Source organism: Scardinius erythrophthalmus, assembly GCF_964197995.2.
Source record: "Scardinius erythrophthalmus genome assembly, chromosome: 5".
Lineage (NCBI taxonomy): Eukaryota > Metazoa > Chordata > Actinopteri > Cypriniformes > Leuciscidae > Scardinius > Scardinius erythrophthalmus.
The window spans coordinates 25,614,411-25,626,980 of NC_138225.1; the positions used below are offsets into that span (position 1 = coordinate 25,614,411).

Genomic DNA, 12,570 nt, shown 5'->3' on the forward strand with positions numbered 1-12,570 from the left:
CGATCAATTGGACGAAGAGCTCCTTGAACCCCAGCCAAACTATTTCGTTTCTGGGCATCGTTCTGGACTCTCGTTCTATGACGGCGCGGCTGTCGCAACAGCGCGCGCTGCGCATACAGCACGCAGCGAGGTCCTTCCGCTGCGGTGCGATTATCCCGCTCAAACGTTTTCAGAGGATGCTGGGCCTCATGGCCTCAGCATCATCAGTTCTCCAGCTGGGCCTGCTTCGCATGCGCCCTCTGCAGTTCTGGTTGAAAGCGTGAGTGCCACGCGGAGCGTGGGCACTCAGCCGATTGCGCCTCAAAGTCGATCAAGACTGCGCAGCAGCCCTGAGACCATGGGCGGCGGGCGATTGGTACCGTTCAGGTGTAAGCCTGGGGACTTCCTCGAGAGTGAAAGTGGTGTCTACGGACGCATCCACCTCGGGATGGGGAGCGCTGCTCGAGGGCAGGCCGTTCTTTGGCCTCTGGTCAGAACGAGAAAAGCTCCATCATATCAACTGCCTGGAAATGCTAGCAGTTCACAACGCGCTGACGCGCTTTTGTCCCCACATCAAGGACCAACACGTCGTAGTCCGCTCGGACAACACGGCCGTGGTGTCCTACATAAATCGCCAAGGCGGTCTCGGTTCCAGTTCCCTTTACAGGCTGGCCGAGCGCCTCCTAATATGGGCTCAGCGCAACCTGAGCTCGCTGAGAGCGGTGCATGTGCCCGGGACACTCAACCTGGGTCCAGACAGGCTGTCCAGGAACAATGTTCCCACGGGTGAATGGTCTCTACACCCACAAACAGTCCGGCTGTTGTGGCAGAGATTCGGCAGAGCGGAGGTGGACCTATTCGCGTCCCCAGAAAACGCTCATTGCCCCGTGTTCTTTTCAAAGAACGACAGCGCGCTGTCCCACAAGTGGCCGCACTGCCCGCTATACGCGTTTCCCCCAGTCTCCCTCCTACCTCAGGTGCTGGAGCGAGTCAGGGAAGTGAAATGCCCAGTACTGCTTATAGCACCGTTCTGGGACAACCAAGCCTGGTTTCCAGTCCTGATGCAGTTAGCAGACTCCGCTCCATGGCCAGTGCCATTGAGGAGAGATCTCCTCTCGCAGGCCAGGGGCTCGATTTGGCACCCACACCCAGAGCTGTGGTCCCTTCATGCGTGGACGTTCAACGGTTACCCGTTAGCCTCACGGATGGAGTGCTGAACACCATCACTCAGGCTAGAGCGCCTTCCACCAGGCGGCTTTATGCCTCGAAGTGGTCGGTTTTCTCCAGCTGGTGTACAGCTCGGGGCCTGTCACCCCTCGATTGTGAGGTGACGGAGGTTCTCTCCTTCCTACAAGAGCTGTTGGATAAGGGCAGATCCCCTTCCACGCTCAAAGTCTATGTGGCGGCTATCGCAGCGTGCTCGACAGCAACGCCAGGCCAGTCACTGGGAAGGAACGATTTAGTCATCCGCTTCCTCAGGGGAGCTAGGAGGCTGAATCCCCCCAGACCTCCCTCAGTCCCGGTGTGGGACCTTTCTACGGTCTTGGCAGCCATGAAAGGCCCCCCCTTTGAGCCTATCCAATCTGTTAGCCTCAAACATCTGTCTTTCAAAACGGTGTTTTTGATGGCCCTCGCTTCGGTGAAGCGCATAGGCGATCTGCACGCGCTCTCTGTGAGTCCAACGTGCTTGGAGTTTGGGCCCAATGACTCCAAAGTCATACTCAAACCTAAGCACGGCTACGTGCCGAAATCCCTCAACACTCCGTTTAGGGCTCAGGTTATTTCCCTGTCTGCCCTGCCGGGGTCAAACGAGGAAGGGGACTCGAGCTGTCTTTGCCCCGTTAGGGCGTTAAGAGCTTATGTGTCCCGCTCCGCTGCCTTCAGACAGACGGAGCAGCTCTTTGTCTCGTTCAGTGGACGTTCCAAGGGAACGGCTGTTTCGAAACAGAGCCTGTCCAGATGGGTGGTTGACGCCATAACAATGGCTTATACTACCAAGGGCCTTCAGTGCCCGTTGGGCATTAGAGCGCATTCCACGAGAGGCGTTGCCTCATCGTGGGCCTGGTCTAGCGGGATTTCCTTACAGGAAATATGTACGGCGGCGGGCTGGGCCTCGCCGTCTACATTCATAAGGTTCTACAACCTAGAAGTTCCCGCCTTGCAGGCCAGGTTGTTTTCGGTTTAGCCGTATCAGCTGTCTACCACGACACTGATTTCGCAGGCGCACAACGCCACCGAATACTTCACCGCACTTGCAAGCCAAGTGTTTTCGGCGTATTCGAGTCAGCTGTCTAAACACGGCACTGATATCGCAGACGCACAGCGCCGCCGAAGTTCTCTGGGCAGAATTGTGTAAGACCCATGTTTTCCCACATTAGCCAGGCTCCCTCCTGCCTATGTGATGTTATATCGCGTCTAGAACGCACCTATTTGGGCGAAAGTGTGTAAGTCCCACATTTCCCACATTAGCCAGGCTCTCCCTGCCTATGTGACGTTGTATCGCGCTTAAGGGCGCATCCATTGGGCGAAATTACGTAAGACCCACATCTCCCACATCAGCCAGGTTTTTCCCCTGCCTATGTGGCGCTGTTTCGCGCCTAAGGGCGCATATATCTGGGCAAATTTGCGTAAGACCCACATTTCCCACATTAGCCAGGCCTTCCCCTGCCTATGTGATGTCATACCGCGTCTTAGGACGCAGCTATCTGAGGGTGGTTGTCCCCCCCCCCCCTCCAGACTCTCCGAGTCTACCGGGTGATTATGCACTGTATACCTGGACTAGCTTCCAGTGGTCGGTGTTTTCTCATCCCAGCACGCACGGCGTCTTACAAGTGGTTCCCGCAGCGTTTATTCAAACGCAGTACGAGAGAACTCTCGTAAGAGAACGTACTCGGTTACTAACGTAACCTCGGTTCTCTCTAGAAGAGGGAACGAGTACTGCGTTCCCTGCCGTGCGCGCGGTTCGCTCTGGTTCGCTTCGGCGATGAAAACCAGTTGAATCAGCCTACTCGAGCTCCTTTTATAGGGGATGGCCACACCCGTTTCGGCGGGATGTGACGAGGAGCGCGCGAAGCGCTCTCATTGGTCTGATATTGCATCAGCCCTCGCTCGATAGGCTCATGCAGTTGCCGCAGAACAGCCAATGAGTGAGCGAGCCGTCTCGCCATGGCTGTGCACTGCTGCAATGCGTTTTACAAATATGAAAATTAAGGATAATTTTGCTTCAGTATTTCGTGAAAAGAGACTTTTCCCGCAGCGTTTATTCAAACGCAGTACTCGTTCCCTCTTCTAGAGAGAACCGAGGTTACGTTAGTAACCGAGTACGATTTATTATGTGGGGGGCGGGGCTCTCTCTAAGGGGGTCCGGGGGTATGCCCCCCCGGGAATGTTTTTTTTTTAAATAAACCATTAAATGGCATTTTCTGGAGAGTTTTGTGCAAAGAAATGGAGAAATTGAGTTTACTTTACTTAAGTAGGCTACATTTTTCACGTAGTTGTAGTTTTACCTATCTGTACTTTACTTAAGTAGAATCAATAGTGCATAGGCCTACTTTTGACTTTTACTTCATTACATTTTGCAGCAATTATTATACTTTCTACTCCACAACATTTCTACAACGTTTCGTTACATTTTCTGATCAGTTTTTCCCCTGCCAAAACAGGGATTGAAAAAAATCTCCAGTTTTTGGGTGCTGATGCGGTGGTGACGCGTTCATGTAACATGTAAGGGTGGCACTGCCAATAAAGCACATAAAAGCTGTCACTAAGAACCCTCAAAATAATGATTATGAATATGTAAAATACAGCAACGAGACATTTTAATTGTTTATTAATAAACAAGTGTTTTCTGTGTCAGTGCCCTGCATAGATGAAGTTGACGATGCTGACTCGCGATCTTCGCAGTAGTGAACGCACCAGAGAGAAATGCACATTTCATACGGATTACACAAGCAGCAGTCTGTTTTCTTTCGTTTTGAATTGTTCTGTTTAAAAGAAGACATTTCAAGCTTTCTATAGATATTTCTCAGGTCTGTCAGGCAAGTAGGCTACCTTACGCTGAGTTTCGGTTCATTTATGAGATGAGCTCCAGTTCACGCGCCGGCGCCTCAGTGTCGTGTTTATCTATTGTCTGCTATATTTACTTCTTAATTATTAAATCCTGGCAATTGGTTGATGAAACATTGATTAAAATTAAGATATCATTAATACAAAACGAAATTCATTTTTAAAAAAGGCTTTGTGCTTTCTGTTTGAGGTCTCAGTGAAAGTTTTAAACAGTCTTTTAGTGCCGCTTTCAGAGCGGTCATGTCCGTAACGGAGAACTGTCCCATCCGTAACATTGTTTTTTAAAACGCATATAAATATAAAACGCATGTGTAGACTGATATTTATCTAATGTCTGGACTCCTTTATTAAGGGTGAATATATAAACAGTTTCAATATTAAATGCATTTTCTGAGAATTTATATTTCAAGCTTTTACTGCAAATATTATATAGGCCTACATTATATGATGCGCTTTTATTCTTGCTAATGCTTTTAAACCATTCAAGCCATATCTTACTTATTTTATAAAACTTTAAAAGCGGAAAGCGCATCACTCATTCCTGGGAATACATTTGACATCATAGTCTGCCCTTGACGGAAATAAATATCCTACGCCAAAAGTACCAGAGAAAAAGTCTCAGCTGTGCTCAGATTTGTAAACCTTACAGTTGCTTTGGTTTTTCAATCCGTACCCGTTTCACCCCGTGGCTCAAAAGTGACACAACAAAAATAGGGACACACGAGAAAGCCTAAATAGAATGCAAAATTTATTAAAAAAAATAAAAACTACGTACAAGGTAACAGTGAACAAATTCATAATTCACAATCGTTGTTTTGTAAATCGTTCCTTCGCAATAGTTGTTTGTAATAGGCTATTCAGTTCCTGTGAAAAATTGTGAAATACTGTTCCATAGGTGAAGTTACACAACAGTGAAATTTTAGTGATTGATTAGGCTACATAACAATATTTGGACGTAATATTCAGTTCCAGTGAAAATCTGTTCCAGTTAATGGAGTATACACAGGTGATGTGTAATATTCAGTACCAGTAAACTCCACCCGCTGGAACAGTTTCTTACAGTAACTGAATATTACACAACATCACCTGTTCAGTTTTGCAAACTGTACTCACAGATTTGTGGCCTATACCTTAGTTTAGAAATCTGTTTTTCTGTAGGCTACATGGTTTGTTGTGTATTGTTAAGATGAAGACAACTGTCTTAACTGAATTTTTCTATGATTTGGCGATGGGGTATGTAGATTACATGAAACCGCGTGGTAACTGAAACCTCCCCAGGTCTCCCGTGTTTTGGTTGATTATTCTGGAAATGGTTTATGTTTCAAGCATGTGACGTCAGAAGGGAAGATCTGTTTTTGTGTCTTTCTTTCTTTCTTTCTTTCTTTCTTTCTTTCTTTCTTTCTTTCTTTCTTTCTTTCTTTCTTTCTTTCTTTCTTTCTTTCTTTCTTATTTTTATTCCTTCCTTCCTTTCTTTCTTCTCTCTCTCTCTCTCTCTCTCTCTCTCTCTCTCTCTCTCTCTCTCTCTCTCTCTCTCTCTCTCTCTCTCTCTCTCTCTCTCTCTCTCTCTTCAACCCCCTTCCATCTCATCCTCCGTCTCTCTCTGTCTCTGGGTTGTATTGCATTGACTCAGCAAAGAACTCAATCAGTGAAATTGATATAAATTACAATCTGATGCTTATGATTAATGGCAGAACTTAGTATACATATGAATACAGTTTAAGTAAACTACTATTTTTTATATGCAAATTGATTGCACACTATTCAACTGAGTTTCAAATAACTGTAGTACATTATATTTTGAGTGTAGATTTCTTTAAACACATGTACAGGTGATGTGAAAATAAGTTCATAAACTTGCAAACAGCAAAGCCAAGCTAAAAATGCCTCATACGTTACAATATTATTGCCTCATACGTTACAATAGAATATTTTCACACACATACAGAGAGTGAGATATTCCCCTTTCATAGTAGTGCGAGTCTGCTAATGGACCCACAGATAATTATTCTAACACCATGGTTCATACAGATTCACATCTTGTGTGACTGTCTAGCCACTTACATAAGTATGAGTGTATCATGTGTACATTTGCCATGTGTTGTATGAAATGCAATATGACTGAGTATATTAATTTGCAACTCAGTGAGGCCACTAGTAGACAGTGTGCCTGACTAACTCAACATATTATTTACATAATTACGCAGGATTTCACTCTCTAAATAATTTAAGTGTATATGAAATACTATAATATTTTTTGTAGATTTTGAAACAAAATCACAGCTTTATTTGTGTATTTATAAAGCTTAGTTAAAAATTTACTTTAAAAGATTTGTTGTGTATATTGCTTGGTGAAAATATTGAAATCATAATTATTTTAAGCTATATCCCAAATTGAAAATGTCTGAAAAGTGTATTACAAAGAATTTTACAAACATTTTATTTTAAATTAATTTGTTTGAAGTATATGCTTATTTTCCTTTCATTTCTTTTGTAAACATCATTTTTCTCACTGGCTGTATAGTGTAGCTGGTGGACTTTCCTCATGAAATGAGTTAATGACTGGACAGCGATTGCTGGTTTACCACATCCATGTGATTTTACTGATGTTTCTGTGGCTTCAGTTGCATGTGGAATGCTGTTCTGAGCTCAGACCGCAGATGAGTGTAAATTAAACCACATAAAGTGATGAGTTCTTATTGTTTGTGTTTCAGATCCTGTAGATAGACAATTCTATAGCTGCCAAACCTCAAAGACAGAACAACCAACAACTCACCCTGATGGCCACCTCCTGCCACTGCCATCTGAAAACAAGAAAGGGGAGAGATGTGAGGATTATGAGAATGTAACATAATCAATAAGATGAAAGAGTGCATCATTAATCATTTATTAATCAATAAATAACTGCTGATTTAAGAATTACATTTTTTGTTTTTGTTCAAACTCGAGACATTTAAAAGCACTGACAATGCATTCATATTATCCAGAACTTTTCTCAGTACATAGTTTGCTTTTAGATAACTGTTTATGTATTTTACAGCGGGGGAAATAAGTATTGAACACATCATCATTTTTCTCAGTAAATAAATTTCCAAAGGTGCTATTGACATGACATTTTCACCAGATGTTGGTAACAACCCAAGTAAGCCATACATACAAAGAAACAAACAAAAATAAGTTCAGAAATTAAGTTATGTGTAATAATGTGAAATGACACAGGGAAAAAGTATTGAACACATGAAGAAAGGGAGGCACAAAAAGGCATGGAAAGCCAAGACAACTGCTGAAAACTTACAGTAATTAAAAAGCAATCCAGCCCCCTGTCAGTGGAAATTAATAACAGCTGGTTCAGTCCCAAATGATGGCCTACAAAAAGGTCTCATTGCCAAGGTGTCGCACAAGACACATCTCATGATGGGTAAAAGCGAAGAGCTGTCTCAAGACCTTCGCAACCTAATTGTTCCAACACATAATGATGGCATTGGTTATAGGCGCCATTCTAAGCTTCTGAATGGTCCAGTGAGCACTTTTGGGGCCATAATATGGAAGTGGAAAGACAATAATTTCACCATAAATTTGCCTCGACCAGTGCTCCTCGCAAGATTTCTGATAGAGGAGTGAAAATAATAATCAGAAGAGTTGTCCAAGAGCCAACACCAAGTTGTATGGTGTTTTTAGTATAATTGGCTTTTGTGTCAGTAACTGCTCAGAGAGCAGTATTATTTTGTTTCCTGTTGTGTTCTGAGTTGGCTATCACAACAAAACCTGTCTGTGGTTCATATGATTTTGCTCTCTATAGAATCTCTCTTATAAGCTTTAGCTCTAGAAAATGCACCAACACATTTCATCAAATACAGCCTGCAGAACTAACCTCGACTCTGCTGAGTGAGTTGTGAAATCAGTGAGCAACAGTAAACTGACTTAACACTGTAACAATGGAGATGTGACAATGTTCAATTTTCTGGATTGCTTGTTTAATAGATGATTTAATAGGTACTGGGTGGATGTCTGTGGGAGAAGCTGGTTTTGTGTTTTTCTTCAGATTATTTAAAAAGTCCCAGGCCTTTGTTTGTTTGGCAGGGCTCAGGATTTCCGCTGACAAGGAGTTAGATGTTAAGTTGTGTAATCCATTTGAAACAAACCACAGCAACTGACATGGTTGTGGTTGAGAGGGTCATCCAAAAGTGTTTCCGATGTTAGCTATAAGGTTAAGTGAGGAAGAAAATACATCAGATTTGAGAAGATTCATTGTGGCTCATTCATACCACACACACAGAAGAGATTTCTTTGTAAATTGTTGATAAAATACATACATTGCATCAGATTGAATGTTTTACGAAATGCATTCCATTCCCATGGGGATAATTGGTAATTTTATGGAGAAAGTAACTATACTTTCACAATAAGTTATTTCAAAGTGCTGTATATAATCACTGAATCTGAATCAGGGTAATACCATTAAATTATCTTCTTACATTTATATAGGCTTGTACACCCTTACTTATTTAGTAAACTACTGCTGCAAAAGAGTTTTTTTTTTAAAAATCCAGAGTTTATGCATGTGCATTTCCAAGACACTGGTTACATTTATTTTAAAGATTTACTGATGGATTTGGCTGATGCATTGAACCCTGCTTGTTCAGGCAGCCTTGGACTGAACTTTAAATCTTTGCTGACATGATAAGCTCTTGGTGTTGTCTTTATGGGTGTGGTAGGTCTGCTATATAGTTCACCACCTGTGTGCTGCTCATTAACTATAGCACTCCAACCTATTAGTCTTTGAGTAAAACAAGGCCATCAATAACGAATGAAGTGATTGAAATATAGGCTACTCTTAACTCATAAATAATTGCGTTCTATCTTAGTCAACTCATAGCATGGCATTTGTCCTGCTCTTAATTGGTAAAAATGATCAAATATCAAGTCTCAAGTATCTTGACACACTATTCATGTTGTGAAACAGAGGTGGTCTGTCGTTGGTGTGACTCACTTCTGAGTGTGCACTGTGCAGTAAAGTACGCTCTTGCACAAGGCTCTTCTGAACCAGTTTTCTGGGTGGGGCAGACCATAATAAAACACTTCCCGTGTTTTGCAGTGCGTGGCTGACTGCGAGGGAGACAGTCTGAAATGGCGACGGACTGGAAAAAGAAGTGCGATTCGCAGTGGCAGCTGGGGGCTCACGGTGTCCCCATGCCCGCCAGCGTGGACTGGAAATCGGTGTACGAGAAGAAGCCGTTTCAGCGCAACCTACTGAAGAACCCCTCGCCTTACGGTAATGACGTCACACAGACGTGTAACGGTGGCGCTGCTATAGTAGGCTACACAGTGTTGATGAAATCTCTACTACTACTGGAGATCTCTGCTTAAACTTTGTTGTAACTTTAGAATGTAACACTGTTATGTTGAGATGGAGTGGAGGGGAACGATGATGTTGGTCTAGTTAGTTAAACTATAGTGGCGACATACACACTGCTGTGTCTCGTTGCGCAGGTTGCGCCCTGAAAAGTCACAACATTCCAAAGTAGCCTAAGGAAAGAAATTATAGGCTAGTAATTTACCCCAGACAACGAATAATAACATGCAATTTTACAATGGATACTTTTCTAAAATGAGATATCCTCGATGTTTTGTATTAGCCTATGTAACGTTAGGCCTATTTAAGTTGTTATCAATAATTTTATGTAGGCCTACTTAATTTTTCCAAATGGATTGCTGTTTTAGAATAAAATGTTCCCTATATTTTTAAAGATACAGAGAAGATATACAATTAAATGTATTTATGAATAAAATTCACAGGGCTAGTTGGTATAGAGTGGCATTATATTTGTACTAACAAAGTCATGTTTCATGAAGAAGGCAATACATTTTATTTAAATCTAGATGGGGATGATTGATAGTTGTGTATGTAAAAGAGAAAGAAGCTGCTTTCAAAATATTGAATCTGTGCAGCGATGAAACAATTTGCCTCCCATACTTTTACATGTAGTACTGCAAATGTTGCCCTTAAATTATAGCCTATGGATTATTATATATGGATTTATATTATTTGCCTACAAGGATATTTTACATATACATTTGAAAGACAGTATTTGCAATTACATTTTACTGTAATAGAAATGTAATATTTTCATGCAAATCTTTTGAACTCATCTTTTTTTTCTTGCTCAACAACTAGGTGTAAACCACACCGTGCCACCACCTGAACCCCATCGGTCGGGAATGCCTCCTCCTCCAGACCGGCCACCTCAGTTAGAGCCCGATGGTGAGTCAGCAATCAACACAGTAATATATTTGCTGCCTAAAAAGCTTACCACTGCTGAATATTACATCCAATGCAATGGAAATTTGTTATGTTATGTCTGACATTTGACTAGAACATTAATTGTTAATTGGTTGAACTTTACACCCAAAACATTTGCCATTCTTAATATCTTTGGTTTTTAATAAAAAAAGATGATGGAGAATTTAATCTTGTACCTCGATGTTAATTGTAGGCAATTTCTCTGGCTGGAAAACTAGTACAGAAGTTTTGCCATACGACACTAGTGGAATACCCGCCGGGGTTGTGGTCTGCCAGCTGCCTCAGTACAGGTGAAGCCCAGATTTGTGAGAAAAATGACCTTGTCTCAAAAACTTATAAAAACATTTGTCATGTTCCAGTACAATAGAGGTGATTTTATTTAGTCACTTGTCATTTAGCAAAAACTTTCAAGAAAATCAAAACAAAACAATATAATTGTTCCAATAACTTTTTTGGAACTTAAGTAGTTTAAATGCAGTAGGACCCCATAATTGCAATACATAATAAGTGTTGCTATATATGTCTTTGTATTTGAATCATATATTAGAAAGACATTGGCTTGTCAGTTCGTCAGGGTAAGCAGAAGGTCATATATTCTGTCTGATATGGCCTTTGTGTATCTTTACCTCAGGTGGTTTTCTCTAGAGCAGCATGTGGACCTGAAGGCAGAGGGTCTGTGGGACAAACTTCTGGATGAGTTTCAGCCTGAGATAGTCATTGAGGACTGGTGAGTTATGAACTAGTTATATTTGTAGTTTACAGTAATTGCAAACTGAGCTGCAAAGAAGAGTTAAAAAATTATACTGGATATCAGTTAAGCTGTTTTAACAAAGTTAGCTGTTATGCAATCTATCCGTGTCCACACATTCAAATGTTTTACAGCTAAAGAAAAATGGACAAAAAGCACAAATGAATTTGAATGGATTTCTGACTTATCTGAAAATTGAATCTCTGACATAACTATATTTTGTATTTTAGAAACAGTTGCACTGTTGCAATTGCTACATATGTCATGTCTGTAGTGGTCATAGTGCTTTAGACATTGTCGTTTCAGCCTAAATGGCAGCTTTAATATGCCCTTTCACTTTTAATGTCTGGGTGTTTCCCTTCATGTGTAGGTATGAGGAAAGCCAGCTTCATAAATCTATCTATCAGCTCGATGTGAAGCTCTTGGGTGCTGATGCTAAGACAGTCATCAAGCAGCATTCATTTAACCCTAAAGAGAACCTGGAGAACTACTCACACACCTGGAAAAAGGTAGCAAACACGCGCATATTCATACATTTATATTCATTAATTTTTTTATATACATGTGTCCACATAACATTTTAATGTGTATAGGTCTCCCATGTATTCTCCAAGTATGGGCCCGGGGTGAGGTACATTCACTTCCTCCACAGACTGAAGAACCAGTTCATGGTTGAATTCTTTAATACCAAAGTCACTGGCAGCTCGATTATTGTCAAGACCAGCAAATCCAGTGCGAAATAATGCAACACATTAAAATAAACAGGTAGGAGTTGATGCATCCCTGCCAGTTGATGTAGACTTTGAGATGTAGACTATTTAGAACAAAGCACTATAGTCTCAAATGCTTTATAAATTGACTGCACTTTCATAAGATGTATCCAGCTGCTTAATAATGTAATAAAACATTCCTCATTCATTTTGTGACACTGTTTCTTTCATGTATTCAAAATAACACTAGTTCCACAGATAGTGCTATTATATTTTAGTATTTCAGGCCAGCAGATGGCGCTCACTCATTGCAAATAACACACTGTGAAATTGATGATTGATAAGGAATTTCTGTGAAAATACAATAGTTACTACAGTTATTTTTACTACTGTAAAATCATAAATTAATATGGAATCATCTCTCTAATTTAGAATCTCGTGTTTCTGTTTTTCATGACAGTGGCTGTATTTATTTTTTAGTGACAGTAGAAACTGGTAATTTATTGTAAGGGGAGTTAACAAACAATATGTAACTATTTTTAATAACTATAAATATATTAGTATGCAGGCTATTATATAACTTATATAATAACTACTAACATTTGAATAACTTTTACCTTTTTTTAACAATTACTGTAAGAATTGCTAACCCTTTTATTGAATACATTTCTATTATAAATAGCTTTATAAAGCTTTATATTTGCTTCGGATTTGGGTGATTCTACCTTCAGGCAAAGGCCAGTGTTCAGGTATTTTGAGAGGGAAACGCG

General features: G+C 41.2%; 1 protein-coding gene across 1 annotated transcript; it reads left to right on the forward strand.

Annotated features, from left to right (window-relative positions):
- The first annotated feature begins 8,749 nt into the window (after positions 1-8,749).
- Positions 8,750-12,008, forward strand: nccrp1 (P1, F-box associated domain containing). Its single transcript, XM_081366541.1, has 6 exons — positions 8,750-9,313; positions 10,217-10,303; positions 10,536-10,632; positions 10,974-11,069; positions 11,461-11,599; positions 11,684-12,008. Exons 1-6 carry the CDS (start codon positions 9,169-9,171, stop codon positions 11,831-11,833), a joined length of 714 nt encoding a protein of 237 aa, XP_081222667.1. The 5' UTR covers positions 8,750-9,168; the 3' UTR covers positions 11,834-12,008.
- Positions 12,009-12,570: the final 562 nt, after the last annotated feature.